Source organism: Parasteatoda tepidariorum, chromosome 6, assembly GCF_982258835.1.
Source record: "Parasteatoda tepidariorum strain Cologne lab strain chromosome 6, Ptep-v5.0, whole genome shotgun sequence".
NCBI lineage: Eukaryota > Metazoa > Arthropoda > Arachnida > Araneae > Theridiidae > Parasteatoda > Parasteatoda tepidariorum.
Genome location: NC_141760.1, coordinates 23151823 through 23173211, shown reverse-complemented (window position 1 = coordinate 23173211; position 21389 = coordinate 23151823). Strand labels below are relative to the sequence as shown.

The 21389-nt window shown below is 28.4% G+C and overlaps 1 protein-coding gene across 1 annotated transcript in view; it reads right to left on the bottom strand.

The window, feature by feature from the left end:
- Positions 1 to 13391, bottom strand: part of LOC107457554 (uncharacterized) — an 85642-nt gene extending 72251 nt beyond the window's left edge. Inside the window, exons 1-2 of the mRNA XM_043044937.3 lie at positions 13009 to 13391; positions 3392 to 3911 (exon numbers count right to left, since the gene is read on the bottom strand). Coding sequence (XP_042900871.2) covers positions 3392 to 3911; positions 13009 to 13051 — 563 coding nt within the window. The 5' untranslated portion in view covers positions 13052 to 13391. The remainder of the gene's footprint in view (positions 1 to 3391; positions 3912 to 13008) is intronic.
- Positions 13392 to 21389: the final 7998 nt, after the last annotated feature.

Sequence of the window (21389 nt, the reverse complement as noted above, 5' to 3'; positions counted from 1 at the left end):
GCTAATTTCTTTCTGGATCACGTTATAAAATGTCACATTTATGGTGAAATCAGAAGCTTAAGTAGTAAATTTGTTATAGCTGACACTACTAACTAGCTTCAAAAACCAAGCAATCAACCTAGTTCAATTTATCAGTCGCTGACCTTTTCACTTCTAAACAATGGTCTCGTAAAACATGTTGCCCAAAATAAACGTTCCATTATAAATCTTCAATTTTAAACTTATTCTCGATTGTCTTGAACTTGTAACAATATTCAAATCCGCGGCAATTGTCACTTTTAAAGTACAGCTTTGAAACTTTCACCTTTAACTGTCTTTATTCCATTTGAAAATAATTCTTCCAAGAAAAATGTGAGAACAGAGCACTTTAATAGTGTAATTTACTGTCTGACGAACGTGACGTCATCAAGCTGATGATAATATTGCATAAAAGCGTCCATTGTGAAGGATACAATGAGGTCTTTTAGAGCTATAAGCGTCTTTGTCACCGTTACTGTCACATGCGACACCTTTCTCAATCTTTATTTTACGCATATAAACTACATAATCTTTGGTATTATAAGATATTCGTTACACCTTTCAACTTTCTAGTAAATACTGTGATTTAATCATCAAAGAAAAGCAACAAAAAAGTTTGTTTTTTGGATATTTAATCCTAGAAATTTAATTTCTACACCATATCAAAAGTTCGGTTGTATTTTCATTTAAAATGAAAAAAAAAAGTTTTATTATGTCCTTAAATTAAAACAATAATAATCATGGCAAAATCATCATTAATTAAACAACATTAATTTATAATGTAAGGTAATAATGTATATTTTTATTTAAAATTTGGAGGTAAATATTTTTTATAGTTTCACAATTTAAAGGGAAAAACGATTGATCAAAAATAACATTCCTGAATAGAAGTAAAATAAAATAATTACAGATATCACTTAAAGCCTAACGATTGAATTTCACACACTAAATACGCATGTAATTAAATATACTTAAAAAAAGCATTATTTATATTTAAGGCATTATTCAACTGATTTGTTCTAAATTATAACAATAATGTCTATAGTCCTAACGTTATTAGGAAAAAGAAGAAATTAATCTCTAATTTTTCAATTATTATCAATAAGAGAAATTTATCTTTTTTTATTTATTTTAGTATTTATTTATTTAGTTTTTTTTTGTGCATAAAATTCATTTTTGAAAATTCATTTTTATAATTAATTTTATAATCGTTACAATTATTTTTATAATCATTTTTATAAAATTCATTTTTATAAATGAGCAAAATTACTTGGCTTCACATAATTGGCTCGAATGAAATTGTAAAATATTAAGAAGTTAAGTATCACATTACAAGCTTAGTTCAACCCGATTTGTTAATTAAGTTCTTGGTACCACATTCCTTGGATAGATTTACATTTAAGATCAAAAATCTAAATCTGCGAAAAACATTTATTAGGAAAAATAGGTCCTTGTGACCTGCTTCAGTAACTTAATCGAAAGATAACATTCAAACATTAAATTACTTTATTATTTCAGAAATTAAATTCCTACTAACAAGCATTTGGTAAAAAAATATCTAGGTTGAAATAAGAAATAAATAAAATACATATTAAAGAAGGATGAACTTTTTCTATTAAATAGTTTATTGAGGTCATCAGCACTGGTTATATTTAGCCTATTTAATCTTTGCGATGCATTTCAGATAAATACTAATTTCTTTTAAGATAGAACATGAAACTAATCTAGTATTATTACGAAGATCTTCCAATTTTGGTAAGGGATACTCAATGTTCACAGGTCAAGTTCAAATGATAAACACAATCGTGTGTTTTATTTCGCCTACCTTAGTTACGACCTACGCACCCCAGTTTCTTGAATTTATTTTGGCGTTGAGGCTTCCACGGGTACTTCCATTTATTACGAACAAAACGTAGTAGTTTTTTTTAAAGAAAATTTAAGTTTTATAATAAGTTAGTTGCACTGTTTTAGCCCATTCTACACAAAAATATTTCCTTAACTGTTATTTCTTCCTCTGTAAATACTAGTGACTTATACGCAGAGACCATAACATTTTTCAAAGACCACCGAAAAATGTAGCTAAATATTTACGCAATTATCCCCACCTATAATCAGTTTTTTGAAGAAATGCAAACATGAGTAAGGTCACGAATCTCTCTCTTCTAGAGATAAGCAACACAAGGAATAGCACTTTCTTAAACCTGTGATAAGTTCACGATATAATAATGATAAATTAGCACCTCTTCGGAATTATGTGCTTCAAGTGTTAAGATAAAAAAATTTTTCTCCTACCTCAGTTACTGTAAAGTTAATTTTCATCAATTTAAGTAACTAACTTAAGTATCTCGAAACTGATAAAAGGATACGGTTAGTGTAAAATGCTTAATAGTAACAATTTTAAACAAAATTTATCCTCATTAATTTTTTAAAGCTTAAATTTTTTCGAATAAAAATTATGTTTGAGTGGGTGAAAGTTTCAAGTAAATTTTAGTAGATTAACTTTAAAGTTAATCTGTTGACGATAGAAAAGATTATTATGCTTTGTCGTTATTTTCTCTCCTTTGCGCTACCAATTGTATAAAATATAAAATCTTTATACTGGCTACACACTGAAGAGGCACGCAATAAGAAAGAGGCATACAGGTGATAAATTTCTATACTTATGTAAGTAAGGATGCGCAGAGTTGATGTGCGCATTCTAATGCAAAAGTATGGGAAGCTGCCTCTCGTATGTCAATTACTTTACGCTTGTATCCTCAGTGTGCCGTTTGCTTTAACTTTATTTAAACTGTTCGAATCCCAGGGCATCTTGGCCTTTTAATTTGGTTCCAATAACAAAGATTTTAAAGGAAAAGTTACAGTCTGTTCATATTCCAATCAATAAGATTTGAAAATTTTCTTCTTTTAGTATCCAGATGCACGAAGGTCCTCAGAATTTAATAACTATACAAAATCAACGAATGCTATATGCTTGAATTATACTAGAAAAAGATTTGCTCAAGAAAGCTTTTTATTTTATTTTAAAGAAAAGCATCTTCCAATAAACTTCTAATTTGAGATATAAGCACAGTATTTCATATGAATGTAGTTTGCCGTATTTGCATAATTGGAATTTTTTTCTCGTTCCAATGCCCTCCCCACCTGAATTGACATTCGACAATTTAGGCGTATAAGGACAGATTTGTTAGCCACTCTTTCAGGGACACCATATTAAGTGGGCCACCTCTGCTCCCACAATAAGGACAGATAATACAGAGAATGAAGGAACAGCCATGCCTTGTCCGGGATTCGAACCCAAAACTTTTCTGACGCAAGGGCAGTTCCCTGACCCCTACACAGTCATGTCGGCACATAAATCGAATATTGAATTTACCTTTTTCCGGCAACAGTTCCATCATTCTTGCCCAAAGGATCATCTAGTTCTACCCCAGCCCATTCTCCAGCTGCAAACTCTGTATGTCCAATATACCGGAGATATCCAGTTTTGGGTAGACCAGTTGAACTGGAAATAGTCACTCTATCACCTTCCCTCAAGTTTCTAGCTCCGGGTGATGGTGTTCTGGTTGGTGTGAGACATCTTTGAATGGGTGGTGGCGTTGGTGAATCACACATCATTTTGCCGGATGGTGAAGTGGCGTGAACCAATGGATATCTGGTTAGTTTGTGTGGTCTTGCAAAAACTCCACGTTTTGTTTCACACTGAAAGTATCGAACCCCCGCAACGGAGCCATCGTTTTTACCTGAATGGTCATCGAGTACCACTCCGGCCCAATCACCGGGGGAGAACTGTACCTCACCTAGGTACTGGATGTAGCCTGGTTTTGTACCATTCACCCAAACTCGATCACCAATGATGAAATCATCTACGTTTTCTGTGAGGATTATATCTGAATCTGAAAAGAACATGAAAAAAACATGTTGTTATTAACTAGTATTGTTTTTTAAAAAAATGAAGATTGCATAGTAACTCACATATAAACATAAATTTTTAATTTGTTAACACAAAATAAAATTTAGCAGTTGATTTTCCTTAAAGGAGAGAACGTTGCGTACAAAACGAAAGAAAAAAGAAGCATACATATTCAAGTAAACAAACTGACATTTATATTACTAACACCTTTTGTTGTTTTATTTTAATACTAGTATTAACATCATAAGAACAAATATGACATAACATCAAAAAAGAAAAAGAAAAAAAAAACTGAAATATTCATCAGAAATGGGCGTGGTTCACATTGGTGAAATATATTTCATTTAATGCATTACTTCTCCTATTTGGGTCGAGGGCGACCAAACAGTAAAATTCACTATCATTACCTCTGTCTTATTATCGAAGAATTTCTATAGTTTTGCGTGCTGTTTAATTGCACCATAAAGAATTACTTAGTTCCTACCAAAACTTTGAAGTATTTGCATAAAATTAGTAACCGTTTGAGTAATTCCGACAAAGAGCTAATCCGACTAATGTAATCTTTTTATCTTACATCAGGCTTTCTATTTAATTGGACTTTCACATCAACAAATTACCCCTAAATTGTTTAAAATTAGTAAAAAACAAACTGGTTAATTGGATGATTTATTAGCTAATTTATGTGATTTGCATATCATGCATAATGAATACCCTATTTTTGTTCATGAGAAATGTAGAAACTTAATGAGTTTAGTTAGCAGATAGTTTATTCATGCATCAGTTTAAATGTCTTAGAAGTTACTATTATTATTTGACAAAGTACTACTAAATTTGAGCGCATTTTAAACAATGAATCTAAGAAAAAAATCTTAGCTACTAATTGCAATTAAATTCTTTGTCAGTTCGCTAATTAATTTCTCATAAGTACTGAATATAATTTATGGCAAATTGCATATCAAGATTTCTTGTATTGTTTCCTTTGTAAATGTAATCGACTGTATTCTAATAGAGCAATACTTTAAAGTTATTATTTTGGCAAAATAAATGTGTGGGAAGTGTAGTTTGAATCCTCCGGTGACTTTTTCTTTTCTAGAAAAAGACTTAGATATTGGATTAAAGTAATTAAATAATGTTTCTAAGCCGTCCAAGGCAGGAAATTTTCAGGAACTAACAAAGGGATTCAAGGTTGATATTGCATATTGATCCGCGATGGCCCAACCAAGGTAAATAGGCACAACTCTATATCTAAAGCAAAATTTCGGAAATACAAATTTTTAATAAAATTAAAATATTATTTTCTTTTTTTTCAAATTCCATTTCCTCTTAGAAAACAAAATACGTAATGTAAATTGCCGAAATCTTTGTTCTAGGCCTTTCTTTTCAGATGAATAGGGACTTAATTTTCACCTTAACTTTTCCAGGTTGCAAGCTTTTTCCTATCTTTAATCAAGAGCTTCAGCAATTGAAAATGCATGCAGACATTTTAGAGCTATGCCATTAGCAACGAATGAAGATAAAGTAATTGTTGATAGTTAAACATACAGGGTGTTAATAATATTTGTTGATAGTTGTACGTAGAGAGTGTTCAAAACAAACTGAAGGTTTTTTTAAAAATTTTTTTACCAGGGAAACGGTTAAGGTAAAATAAATAATAATTGCTGCAAATTCATGGACAAATTTCATTTCCCGAACTGGCATAAATTTTATTTCCCGAATTTTGATTTTAGTTCAAAAAATCTTCGACAGATAGTGCTATAATTCCCTTTACTATTTTTTTCCGTTACGTTAGTTGATTTCAACCTCCGTTTATGACGAGCAGTTGTGGCTAACGAGGGGCATTCCAAAAATATAGTAATAAGATTTATATTCATACAAAATATCGAATATTTGCAACTTATTTTTCTTCTATTTAAAGATTTTCCTAATTGCATAGCCCTGTGTCAATTTCTTTTCTCCACTAAAATCAAATTATTTTTGTTATCTGTCATACTGATTTGCTACAATTACTGTTTATGTAAGCTTAACCGTTTCCCCGTTATAAATTTTTGAATACATTCGCTTTAATTTAATGCAACCTGTAATGGCATATTTAATATACAGATTTTTTCTTTTAATTTTTTTCTTGACAACTACTTCTTTTATCTTCAACAGCCTGTCATGTGGCTAAGCTTACTGAAAGATGTTGTTCGAACCTTTTCACCTCGAATTTCTACTTTAAAATATTCATTATTGTTAGATCTTTTTTTGCATTTTTTGTTACATCATCTGTCAATCTTTGTCACAGTATTGAAAGTTTTCTTTTCTTAAGCGATAAATAAGAGAGGACTGATTTCGGAATTGAATTATAGTCCTGTAATCGTGCCTAAGACCCTGACAAATCCAACAAGCTCAACAGATTTTATTCTAGATGGCAATTGCAAAAAGTAGAAATCTATGGATATGTGAGAAACAAAAATTTTCGTCTTCAGCAAGCACCCTATTAAAATTATTATCAAAACCCTACTAAAGTATTTCCTACTAATTAAAAAAATTGATTAATTACCATGATTTAAAATTCGCTGCTTAAAATGATTACGCGATTGCTTGTTTTCTTCTTGTAACCATGTTTCATTCCAGAGGGCTTTGGAATTTTTGCGCTAATGTTTGGTGCAAAGTAATTACCATAAAACTCACTCAACAAAGGAACCATAAAATTTGCGTTGGTTTATTACATATTCATATTTTTATTGACCTTCAAAATCTGTGCTTAATAAATGGAAAAATTAGCAACTAATTGTTTTTGGTTCTACCTCATCGCTCACATTTGCATAAAAGAAAACATAAATATATTAAAATAATGAGCTGGACTGTAAGGAATAGAAAACTGGGAAAACAGCCAAATACTCATATAAGTTAGGCGTAAAAAAATGACTTACACAATTAAATGAACACAATAATTTTTCCTTCATTCCGTTTACTTCATTTTTGTTTAGTTAAATTTTACAATAATTATTAGTTTTAACACTAGCATTTTTTATAAAAAAAACTCATGGAAAAGTTTTAAAATTTTTAATTAATATTAAAATAGATCTTATTTTAATTTGTATTTAAATAAAACTATGATATATGATAGACTTAAAATAAAGCTGAAATATAAATTTTCAAAACTTTAGAATTTTGAAGGATAACTTTGCATACTTTATACGAAATACTTTGCTTACTTTAAAAATATTTTAATGTTAATAATTTCTATAACACTATTGATTTACAATCTTAAAGTCTGAAAGCAAAAACTAAATATGTAGTTCTTATTACCACATATTTAGCAAAAAATACTGACCTGAAAAAGTAAATTTAGACGAATAAATGGTTTTTATGCCATGCCAAATTTTATTATGTCAAAAGCATTATGTAATACTTTATCATACATTATAAAACCATATTTTAGTGTAATTTTACCAAAATCATTACCAACGAGCCTTGATAAAAAATACCGAACTTTTATGTGTTTTCTTAGAGAAAAAACGTGACAAATTTTACCATGTTGTGGTAGTTTTAACAGTACATTTTTTCTCAGTGTACTGATTACCATTTTTTTCTATTATTATTGTATTGACGAATCGAATTGAAATTTTTTGCTTTCACCAGTGATTCTACTCCCTTATTAAAGGACAACTAATAACTGAGCAGTTTTCCCTAGACCACGTTACTGTATCATCAAGAACCGGTTGTTGCAAATACCACCGGATTGTTGTATTAAAAAATATGTATATTTAGAAACAGTTTTCAACTTGATATTTAGCAATATGGCTAATATGTCACGATATAACCATGATATTATTGATTTTTTTTGTTATTATATTGAAGACAATTCTGTACATGATATAGCTAATATATCGTAATATAATCATAATATTATTGTAAAACAAAGAAATATTTAAAAAAAATAAAATTTCAAAATAAAATTGCCGAGAATAATTAAGTGGTTTTAATAAAAAGAGCTTGAATAACGAAAACGTTACACACTTTGTCAAACGTTTGAGGTGATGGATGTCGCTAAAAAGAAAGTATTTAGATTTTTTAAACTATAAGAGACCAGTTACGTTTGCAAAGGTAAACAAAATCAAATACGTTAAAGAAAAAGAAAATAAAGATATGTTTAAACGATTTGATTCATTCTATTAAATAAGTTCTACTTAAAAATGAATTCTGAAATTCTGTAAAAACAAGAACAAAAACATCATTTATACAGAATGGAAAGTAAATAAATCTTGAGCACAACCAGCGACTTTACAGTCGCTGGTTGTGCTCAAGCAAGAATGACTGAAGCAAGAATGAAGCAAGAATGCTCACTGAAGCAAGAATGACGTTCAGTTCATAAATTCAATTATTTCCAAAATAAACTTAATATTATTTTAATTATCTTATTTAATGCTTTTGTACTTCTTAAAATTCTGTAAATCACTATATTGTAACCACAAATACTGTAGCAAATATGATTTATCTCAACTTAACAATTCGTGTATTTTTTATTTATAAAAGTTTATTTACTTATTTTATAATTTTTTTCAAGCTTTCGTTCATTAATATTTATGAAGGAACTAACGACTAAAAATTTTTGAAGTTGTTGTATAAAAACCATAGAAACGAACCCTAAAAGGTTAAGCGCCGCTATTTATATAGACATAATTTTAACAAAATATCAAAATATTGATTTGATTGCCATTCAATGAAATAAAAATTAAGAGAAACTTCTAAGCCGAAAAACTCATTTCGGTACTTCAGTTCTTGCAGAAATAATTGACAGCTCATCATCGTGTGCCAATTGAAAAAAAAAAATTGGATTCAATTTTTAATTAATTTCTACGCAGTGACTATGAAAATTCAAATGACATCCTGAGAACCTGTTTAATTCCAACTTATCTCTCCTTACAAGACACAGCATCCCTTTTTACAAACAGAGCCCTCCGGCTTCCGCTAAACAGAAGGGATTGCTTACTATATCTTAGTCAGTGATTCCAAAAAAGGACTAAAAAAGAATCTAAGCAACTGTGACGTAACATATTCGCCCTTTTCTTCTTCACTCGCCAGACGCTGAAAAAGAAGCATTTTTCTTTGGTTTTTCTTTAAGAATTGCGGTGTATACGTGAGGCACCTAAGGGTTGGACCGAGTTTCGCCCTGGCTGTGCTTTGTTTTTAATTGCATCTTTCATAACTTTTGGCTTTTCATAAGCATCGTTATCCTTTTTTCTTCCTTTTCTTATTTGGTGAATTTTGACCCTAACGCCTTTGCGATATCAAGCATTTACTTTATCTTTATTGATATCTTTATTACTAGAAAATAAGTATTATTTTATGTTATTTTGTTTTTCCAATTGTAGTTATAATAAATATTTTAATATAATAATTAATATCGACATTAGACGACAAATAATATGATAAAGATATGACACTATATCAGGTGAAAAATTAGCCTTTCAAATGTGTGAATGGTATCTATACTTTGATTTATAATTGAATCGAAAGCATTGTGTTTATGATCAAGAAATCCTCTATCGTCATTAATAGCAAATAAACACTCTCTTATATATATATTATTTTGTTTTTCGAATTGTAGTTATAATTAGTATTTTAAAATAATAATTATGATCGATATCAAAATTACAAATAATAGAACAATGATATGACACTATATGAGGTGAAAAATGCGCCTTTCAAATGTGTGAATGGTATCTATGGGAAATACTTAGATTTATAATTGCCTCGAAAGCATTGTGTTTATGATCAAGGATTCCTCTATCTTCAATAATAGCAAATAAGCACTCATTTATATTATTTTGTTTTTCGAATTGTAGTTATAATTAGTATTTTAATGCAATAACTATGATCGATATCAAAAGGTAAATAATAGGATAATGATGTGACATTATATCGGGTAAAAATATGCACCGTTCCGTTGTCTGAATGATATCTATGGAAATATTTCGTTTTATACTTGAATCAAAAACATAGTGTTTATGATCAAGCATTTTTCTATATTTACTACAGTTATAATTAGCTTTTTAATATAATAATTCATGTTGATATCAAAAACCAAATAATAGGGTAATGATGTGACACTATATCAGGTAAAAATATGCTCTTTTCAAATGTGTGAATGATATTTAGGAAAATACGTCAGTTATTAATTGCTTTAGAAACGTTTGTTTTATTTTGTCAAAGCTTCTTTCAATTTAAATTATTTATTGAAAAGTTTTAATTATTTGTAAATTGAAGTTAAAATGAAAATTTAAAAAAATCATATTTGAATAAACTGATGCCAGACAATGAAAGATGTGCGTAGATTCTTAAAATAAATCTCTATCAGAAAGAAATCTTGCTTTTATTAAACCAACGAAGAATATGTGTATATATAAACTTTTCTTGAAACAAGAATAATATGTGAATTTTGCTTCTAAGCATTTATAAGAATTATCTAAATAGACAACTGCTTCTATTACAGAAAAGAAAAATAGTAAATACTTAAACAATAATATCAATGATTAATATCAAAAACTTGTTTTTTTTGTGATTTTCGAAAAAACGTCCAAAGTGTTTCTGACTATTTTTTTAAAACTAAATGCCAATTTAACGTGACAAATTAAACTAAATATTTTGAAAAGTTTAGCAATATTAATTTAAAGCAAAACCCCATTTAATTCATAAAATATAGTATGATTTGAAACAAGTCTCTGAAATATTTCCGGGATCAGTTATAAGGAATAATACATAGTAAATAAAGCAGATTTATTTTTTCAGATAATTAACAAATTAACAATGTTTTTAACAATAAAAGTTTTAAAAAAAACTTCACTTTTTAACTAGAAGAAATTTACTACTCAGATGAAAAGATTCTGGCATCTTGTAAATAAATTATACTTTTAGCATTATAAGTGTTAAAGAACCTGTTTTGTTTTTATGAACTTAAGACAAAGAGCAAAATGAACTCAACCACTTTTGTTTACAAAAACAAGTTTTTTTTCTGACCACAAGATGACCAACATCATTAGAAATAATCGAGATTAATTATTTAAAAGACAAATTATAACCTCTGTAGTTTTATTATGTTATAGATTTGGTAAATAGCTACGGCTATTTCATAGAAAACTTGTTTTTATACCGATAACAAATTTGCTGTGAAATGAAAATAAAGTAAAAACTGAGAATTTTCTGAATAAATGCAAGATGATTGAAAAAATAATAATATCAATAGTTATGCATATTATTTATGAAGTCTCTGGAGCACAATTACCAACATATACTGTAAAAATTCCTAAACAAATTACGGTAAAAAACACCGGCATTCAGGGAGCCAATTCTATGCTGGGTTTTTTTCATTAAAATTTACTGTGAAATCACTAAATCACTGTCATTAAGTAAATACCTCTATAAAATTTACAGAGTAAAATTTTACGATAAATGGATTTTACGGACGCTGTACTCAGGGAACCAGTTTTTTTTTTTTACCGTTATTTGATCCTAAAGTTTTGACTTATATGAGAATTATTATCTGCCAAATTAAAAACCTCGAAGCGTGATCAACCATTATTTCCTCCAAATTTGCCGTAGCTTTAATATTTGATAATGAAGTCCTAAATTGAAACCATATTATCATATTTCTTAAGATTTTTCACATGTTCCTATGGTTCAGTTAGAGCAGAAATATGATTTAATTAAACACTTAATAAAGGTTGCAGCAAATTTGCACCGTTGAATATTTGTTTAATGCTGAACCATTCTTTGATAAATATTTCCTGATAAAATGACTAATTGCTCAAATCTTTAAAAACCTGTAGTGTCAGTCACTATAACAAAAATGTACATTATTTAAAATTTTCTGATGAAACCATGTGGTATTTATCATACAGCGGTATATATCTTAATACCTAGTCACGATCCACCGAAAGACTCATTAATTTTACTTTAAGAAAAAGCTTGCGGTTTTCAGAAAAAAACGGAAGTAGTTATTGACACAGATGTTTTTTAGACTTCATTGATTAATGAATTTTCCTATGTATAAAGAGACATATAGTGCCTAAAAGAAAATTTAATTGATAAAATATCAGACCATAAAAAATTTCTTTCATTAAATTATTGTTAAAGAAATGTTTATCATTAAAATATTTGAATTAAATGTATAACAGACAAAAATCATATTTTTGAAAATACTTATTAAAACTGTCAAACGGTGGAGATTTACACCTAAAAACAATGGAGCAATCAAAAGTAAAAGTAATTAAGTAAATAAAAAACCATTTCTGCATATAACATGTAACATGTGCAGCTCGTCATATTTAATGATTAGTATTTTCGTTAAGAATATTATAAAGGATAATTATTATATAAATTGTATCAAATAAATTTTATCTTTTATTTTAACATGTTTATAATCATCTATTGTATTTTACAAAGAAGCATAAATTATAAATGACGAATCAAATTTTAAAGTATAATTTTGAAAAGTCTTTCTCAGTTAAATAATTACCGCTATAATAGCAAATATTATTGACTAAACCACTCTTTTTAAATGAAAAAAACTAGTCATAGGTCTAAAATAATGTAATTTTTTTTAAATATAAATGCGATAAAAATATATTTAATATCCTTAACAAATACCCAAAAAAAGTTAATAAATTTTGCATAGCATAATTATAATAGTTTGTTTTTGTAATTTGTTATATCATGAATATTTTTATTATTGTATATTATTCCTATTTTAAAACTGGTTTTTACAATTATAAGCAGTTTTACTAGGACTAATTTGAAAAAATACATTCTGAAAAAAAAGCAAATGAGCATACATTTTTATGTACCACACTTAAAAGTAGGTACTTATAAAATAATTAATAGGCACTTTATAAAATAGTCTATAGGTATTTTAAAAAATAACAAGTTACATAAATAAAATTGACTAATTAACTCAATTAACCTAAAAAAAAATCAAATTGTATGATAAAATTGGAAAATAATGTATTAAAAGTACAGTTTTGTTTACAGTGTAAACAAAATATACAAATGATGAAACAAGACAAAAACAAAACAAATAATGTAAACAAATGTACCTCTGCTTTTCGGGCGATCCAAGTCCATGTCGGATGAAGGCATTTTTAGTTGTACTCTGTTTCTTAGGATAAAACTCTATTGAGACAAATCTTCGTAATCACGCCCTCTATCGGAAAGCGTAGGCGACACTTTTGGAAACAAATTTAGAAATCACCTGTTCTTTACGGGCTTCTTTGGCGACAAATTCTACTAATTCGTCTTTATTTGGTTCTTTATATCCTACGTAATGACTTGAGACAGATCTGGTTTTCCAAAAATATTCGTCTAAACGATGTGTTAATTCGAAGATTATACAAAAATAACTACTTTTTCGGTAATTTACTCGACGTTTGAAAGAAATAACGCACTGTAGGTTGCAGGTTTAGTTCCGGTTTGCATTGGATAAGATTAAAAAAAATATTGATAGTATCGAAGTGATGCGAAATAATTTGTTTGGAAAATAGATGACTAAGTGATGCTTGCGTGATAACGTCATAATCTAATTAACTGATTTTATCTTCGAATAAATTTAGTTATCGGGTAAATGAGAGTACTGATTTCTCGAGATAATGGCTATATACGTAATAATACGTCCTTAAATGCCATTAAAATGTTGCATAATTTTTTAATGTTATTATTTTCTATGTAATTTAATAGTTTTATTTATTACAAACATGAAATTTTAAATATGTAAGTTTTTTTTAAGGTTTGAAAATTGATTTTTTTAATGCTTTTTGTATAGTTTTTGTGTGTTTAACCCGTTGAATGTGTGTTTCGCAAGTGGGGCACGATGAATTTCTAACAATGGCAGCTGAAGGTTCAAGAAAACGTATTTTTAAAATATAGTTGTCTTCAAAAAATTTGTCAAAGTCTGTAAAAGTCATATGCTACTGAATACATTACGCATAAATATTATGGGACATTTAAATAATTTAAATTTAAAATTACAGGAAGATGATTGTATTTTTCCAATTATAACAAACCGTTCATTTTTTGTGAGCAAACATATACTTTTTTATCTCAATTTTGAAGAAAAAAAATAAACACTTTTTTACGAGAAAGCCAAAATCAAATCAATAATGCTCCAAATTATAATAGATTTATAAATTTAATATCCGAATTGTGATAATTTTCAACATGTTAAAAAAATTTTGATCTTGTTACAAATCATTTCTCAGTTTATTTGCAAAGCATTAATTGTCAGCCATCAAAAATTCAAATCTAAATTGTTGTATAGTTATTGTATCAGGATATTATTTCACCAGCAAATTACCCAAGTTATATAGAATTTTGAAAATTTGTACCAGCGAGCAATTTCCAGCTACAGCTGACAGATATTGTTGTAGGTTTGGATCAACATATATTTGTGTCTCTGTATACACAACATATATTAATCCAAAGTATTGTTTAAGATTAGCTGATATGGACCTAAAACACTTAATTTTCCTTCATCGCTAGTCAAGTAGAAATAACTGATAAATATTAATTCTAGTCATTATCAGTTAATTTACTTAACAATATTTCAAGAACCTGCAGTTAATGAAAAAGGAAAAACTTCGAACGCCATGTAAATCTTTCGATTTATTGATCGAACTTACATCTAATTGTAGATTGACTTCTTCCTGTCTTTTACCCATGACTTAGGTACAAATTAATATTTTTAAACTACATTTATTAAACTGAGAAAAATAACTTAAAAATCTAAAAAACGTTTAAAAACCTTATTATAATATACAAAGTAATTATGTTTTTTTAAGTATAAAACTTGAAAAAAGTGTCTTTAAAACTACCAGAATATGGTAATATTTACCGCACTTCTTCTTTTTCAAATGGCAGGCACTGAATTTGAATCTTTTGCCTAGACTATGCCAGAATTGTTGCTCATTTCGCGTTACCCAGTGGGCACCTGCGAACCAAAGTCACGGAGGCGAGCAGCATTGCCCACGCCACACTGCCACAAACCCGTTTATAGGGTGGACCACATTCACACATCATACACATACACAACAGAGGACAGCACAAAGAGAGAGAGAAACATCCATGCCCAGAGCGGGATTCGAACCCGCAGCCAATGGCTTCGCAGTCAGGCACGCTAACCGCTCGGCCACCTGGCCGGCTTACAGCATTTCTAGATCTATGGAAACCCACGATAATTTTTATCGAAGCGCTATGTAATGATTTTGGTAAAATTAACAATAAAATATGGTTTTGTATTTTGTGATAAAATTTACTAGTGGTAATTAAATTTGGCAGTTTTATCATGATACTTTAGAACATGACATAAGTGCTATTCATTCGGTTATATTTACTTCTTGGTTTCGTATTTTTTACTGAATGGGAGGTAATAAGAATTATAATTTTGAAAACCAGAACATTCCATAGAAACGGAATTTTTTATTTTTTTTCCTTAAAAAAAAAAAATATTACCATACAGACAAGTAATCTTAACAAAATCTTTTCTTCATGATTAAACAGGGGAAAAACGAGCTATAATATTATATTTTTCACAAATTTATTTATGTTATTTGTTGTGCGTTAAGGTAATAATCTAAAAATGCTTGCACCACAATAAGTGAATAAATAAAAAAATTAAAATAGCATCAGAAAAAGCACGAAGTCATTTTTTTTAGATGGAAAGAACAGGTTTTAAAACAGGCAACAATAGGGATCCAATGATTCATTCGTTTTTATTTTTTTAAAATATGCATTTGCTTTGTTTTCTTCTTCTCCTTCTTCTTCTTCTTTTTAAAAAAAGTAAAAGATGTTTTTTTTTATTTGTTTGAACCATTTCTTTTTATTGTTATTGCCACTTATTAATTTCTACTCATGATATTTGTGCTTAATAATAATATATGAGGTAATGTGCTTAATAATAATATTAATAATAATAATAATATGCATACAATATTATTATTATTATAATACTGCACAACAATTCATGTATTTCTAAAATATGAGAAGATTTTTAAGATCTTTCGGTAATTTGTCATTTGTATTAGCAAGGCTATTTTGTCTGGGTAGAAAATGTAATACGAACCTATATCGATAAGTTGTGCCATTAAGGGGTGTTTGTATGTTATATTAAGATAAGGAGTTTGTACGATTAAATTACTGCTTAAGAATTGTAAATGAAATTATTTGTAAGTTTATGTAATTTATCCAATTTTATTTAGGATAATATGTAATAATTTGAAAATGCAAGAATACAAAGAAATAAAAATAATTGCAAGATGTAATTATTGTTTTTCTTTACTTAATTAGAAGTAATCAAATAATTGTTAGTCATATTATTGGAATTTTGAATAATTTTTAACACGATGAAAAATATTTATCATTCATTAAAATTTAAATTTTTCCCATATTTTATCGACAATGAAAAATAAATATTCTAGATTGTTGAACTTTTAGAATGCTCTAATTACATTATTCTTTATCTATTCATTTCGAATGTAAAATGAATATTTTAAAAATTACGTATTTAAAACTCTCTCTCTGGGGAAACATTTTCAATAGGCTGTGCAATTAAGATTAAAAAAAAATTTATGAGCTGGTAAAAAGCATAATAGCAAATTCAATTAAAAAAAATTTAAAAAGTTTACTCATGGTAGTTGATTGCCAGAATTTCATAATTCCTTCACAGATTAAAATTTAAGTACGTAATTCTGCATTTAAAGAAAAGTAGCTAAAATAGGGAAAATTTTCATCATGAAATTCGAAAGTAATTAGTTATTTTTGTATAATATTCTTAATGACTAGTAATCATTAACTATGTCATAATACTGAACTACATACAATTATCTATGTGTGCTCGCGTAAAATGCTACTTTAAAAATAAGAACAACCATATAGAAAAAAATTTAAGAAGGCCTGTTGGTGCACATTTCGAAATTTAAATTTAGATTTTCCTTATTATCTTAAGGCTCTAAACTTCAGACTACCAATAAATCTATAAGTGATGCTCGAGCACGGACTTATATCTCAAACACGTTTCACAACACGTTGAACTTTACACAAGATCATACTGAAGAAGATCCGTCGACTCTTGAAGTTTTTGAACTGCTAACACTAGGCGACGATGACAATCTGGTCAAAATGAAGGTAAATACGAAGGCGGGTGGTCTTTGAACATTTCCTAATCACTATTACCTGGCCAGATTCGTAAATAAAACACTCAGGTGAAACTAGAGGAATGCAGCGAGATGGAGGAGTACAGCAAGGTCAACCAGTTCGCCCCCTTCATGGAAAGCCCACGTTTATTATTTTTTTTTCAAAAAGCAACCCACGTCTCAACAAAAAATACGCTTTTTGAATCAGTTTTTTTTTTCGCTTGAAGATTGTTTCATGTATTCCTGATATATCATAAAAAAAATAATTATTAAATAGGTTTGTTTGTCCTTGCCAAACATCTTGTGAATGAGGTGATCGGTTTTTGTACGAGAATTGATGTTATAGGCTATTAATATTCCGTGTAAATTTGTGTCTGATATCATTGATAGGTTAAAAAGAATAAATGTATAATATTTTCGGATGTTATTTTTTTCATCGGTTAAGAAGTAAATGACTGGCGTGATAATAACTGACCTTTAGGGTTTTTTTCCTTTTTTCTTTTTTTTTTTTGTTGCTCGAGGAAACAAGATGCCTTAATTTTGATTGGGTAGAGTTTTTTTACTACAATTTCTATTCAGTTTTTCAGTAATAAGTTCTTTAAATTATAAGAGAATATTCAGTAAGGATCAATGAAAACTAAAGAATGCAGTGTTATATTATATATTAAAGTAGTTCAAGTTTATGAACCACATCAAGTAATCGATGTTCTAGCTGGTCTTAAAAGTTTCTTAGTATAGCTAAAAATATTGTTTGTGATAAATTTATTTAGAGCATGGAATGTAAATAAAAGAAATAGGGTTTTAAAAATTAATATGATAAATATTTTCGAATTACTCAAAACATCAATTAGTTATTGAAATTATTTAAATTTATTCAAGATAATTTGTAAAAATTGTTGGAAACTGTAGATAGTTGTATTTTTGTCTTCTTTATTAAAATAAATTTTGCAGAAGCATTTTTTGCTTTTAATTAAAACTCACCTAAATTTTGGACTGTATTAAGTTGAATTAATTTTCAGCATATATGCACACTCGAAACTGATCCTCGAACTGCCAGAAACTGAATTGATCTGGATTTTTTTAAAAGTTTGATTAACATTAATCGAAATTGAATTAATCTGCTATACACTACAGAAAATTAAGGATAAAATTACGATATAAAGTACCAGTTTTTCTGGTACATTATCCATGAAATCAATTTTACCAAAATTCATTTTTACAGTAAATTATTATACCGTAATTTTCACAGTAATATTTATTTAATTAGAGTGATTTTGTGGCAATTATTGCTGTTAACGGTATATCAGATTTTTTGTTTCGGTAAAAATGGATTTTATGGTAAAAAGTTACGGCAATCTGAGTGTCGGTACTCTTTATCGTAATTTGACGCTGAATTTTTTATAGTTTATCCGCGTAAAGCCTTAATTGCCATTTGGACTGAAAGAAATTGAATTGATCTGGAATATCTCTAAAAGTTTGACTGGCACTCGGATTATACAAAAAATAAATTGAATTGAATTATCTGTAAACAATTAACTAAAACTCGGATTTTGCCAAATTGAACTGATCTGCCACAACTCTACAGTAAGCCCTAAAAAAATCAAAATCTATTTTTTACTGCAACACTTTAACTTTAGATGAACTGTATCTGAGCGTACGCTTTTTGTTTAAAAAATTGTGTGAAATTTTACTTGGGGTCACAGGTTACGAATTTCTCAATTCAATGTTAAATTGCAGCTGTTACAACGAGAAATTATATTTATCTTAATAGTCTAATTTCTCATCATACAATTTGTTTGTTTTGTATGTTTTTATAATGAATCCATATTCAATACTCAAATTTGTAATGGATTTCATTTGACAAAAATGTAAAAAAAAAAAGAAAAAAAAGCATGAATAAAAAGCAAAATCAAGTGCCCAAATGGACATACTATAGTTTCGGTTCTCTGCACGATAACCCTTCTCGGTGTATAAATAATCGTCAGACTCTATGGAGGCTCTTGTTTAGAGAACCAAAACTATAGCATTTCCATTTCTGTACTTGATTTGTCCTTTATTCATGCTGTTTTACACTTTAGTCTAAATAGCGTAAAATATACTCCATCATTTTGGATATGGATTACATGTTTAATAAACCACGCTGTTTTACATTTTAGCCTAAGTAGCACAAAATATACTCCATCATTTTGCAGATTGATTACATGCTTAATATACCATGCTGTTTTACACGTTAGTCTAAAAAGCGTAAAATATACTCCATCATTTTGGATATAGATTACATGTTTAATAAACCACGCTATTTTACATTTTAGCCTAAGTAGCACAAAATATACTCCATCATTTTGGATATAGATTACATGTTTTATAAACCACGCTGTTTTACATTTTAGCCTAAGTAGCACAAAATATACTCCACCATTTTGGATATGGATTACATGTTTAATATACCACGCTGTTTTTGTTTAACTACTTACGTCACGATGTTGCACATTTATTTAATATTATCCACTTTTTTTTTAAATCTATTATTCGCCCTTGCATCGTGTAAAATTCCTGTAAAAACATAATAGAAATAAAAATTAAATAATGTCTCTTTTTATTATATAGATTTATTTAATTAAAAATGTAACACAAAATCCATGTTTTTCCTTTAAATTTTCTAAAGAAAGCAAACTTTAGTTTCTTTTATTTATAATCTATTGAACAAAATTCCCGAAACAACAAAAAAGTTACGCAAACACATTATTTATATTGTTACCTATTTATTTGTCAATTTGACACACACACATGTTCTTAAACTACCATTTACCTTTAGCGCTCAAAGAAAAACATTCCGTTTGTTCCAGTAAATTATTGCTTAGTTGTAGTACCATATTTTACGAAAAGACATTTAAGTAGCTTTAAAGGAATATTAATTTCAAGTTTCTTTCGCATTTGTTTAATGTTCTCCCTACCGAAAGCTAAGACCTGGACCTGAATCCCAAGTAGACATTCATTCATTGGTACAATTGCAAGCTTATCAGTTTGCATATCACGCACAGTTATAAATCATTTGGGTTATTGAAATCCAGATACAACCGTTTAGTTGACCATTTCTCCCGACAGCTTGAATTTCATGGCATGTTTCGATTCAAATTAGGTAAAATATATCTTCGTTCCATTAGCGTATAATTTGAACTTGAGCTTTGCGATACCTTTCATTTCCTTATAATTTGTCGATCAATTTTATGTCTAATTTATTATTATTTTATCTATAGAGCATTAAAGAACAACAAAATGCATTCACGACTTTTATGTTAACTTCTGCGGTATTTAAAGAAGAGCGTAGCATCTTGAACTGCATGTACCTAGGATCAATGTTAACTTTCAATTAGTGCTATCAACTTTTACACACAGCATATGTAGTTGGTATTTATAACGATAGGTACTATCTGCTATTTTGGTATTCGTTTAAGATTACCCATATCTGTGCGTTTGAAACCTTTAATTTTCAGTTGCTGAGTAATAATTTTTATTACATATGATTCGATATCCTCCTTACTCTTTTTTGGTTTAGAATTACATTTTGAAATCGGAAATGAGGTAAAAAAAGTACCTCTGTTTAATAAAAATTATAACTTTTTTAAATGGTAACTGTACCTCAGCCCAGTCTGCATTGTACCTTAGACTGTTCCAAGGTACGTGCCGCAGTCAGTTGCAGTTAGTAAAAATCTGTGGACAAGGCTTCTCAGAAATTCTGTACATTATGTTTTTAAAAAAAACTATAAATATTTTAAATATCCTAATTAAATGATACTTGATACTAAATGTATAAAATGCATGATTATTGATACTTGATACTTAATTTATGGATAACATGATTATTGATACTTGATACAGGCCACTTAAAAAGTAGCTTTTATCCAAAAATAAATGTAATTTTTCGTCTATAAAAGTAGGTTTTATCCAAATTGAATAGGCTAATTAAAGAAAAGAGCAAGTTTTTAAAAAAAGAAAATTTATCCAAGGAGTGCAACACCATCATATTGCACCTGTGACCTTAAAAAATGGATAGATTAAGGGAAAGAGTGAGAGAGAATTTTGACGAGCATGGCAGCATGCGTTCACTAAAAAATTTTACTAATATTTAAACGTTTAATGTATTCCCACAAAACATCTGAATTGTTAGAATTATTTCTTTCTGCATGAAAAATAATATGTATTTAGTCCAAGTAACTTGTAATTTAAGAGCTAAAGAGGAGATTTTAAAAAAATAAACTTTTAAGTATATTTTTCAAAATGAAAAAAAAAACAGT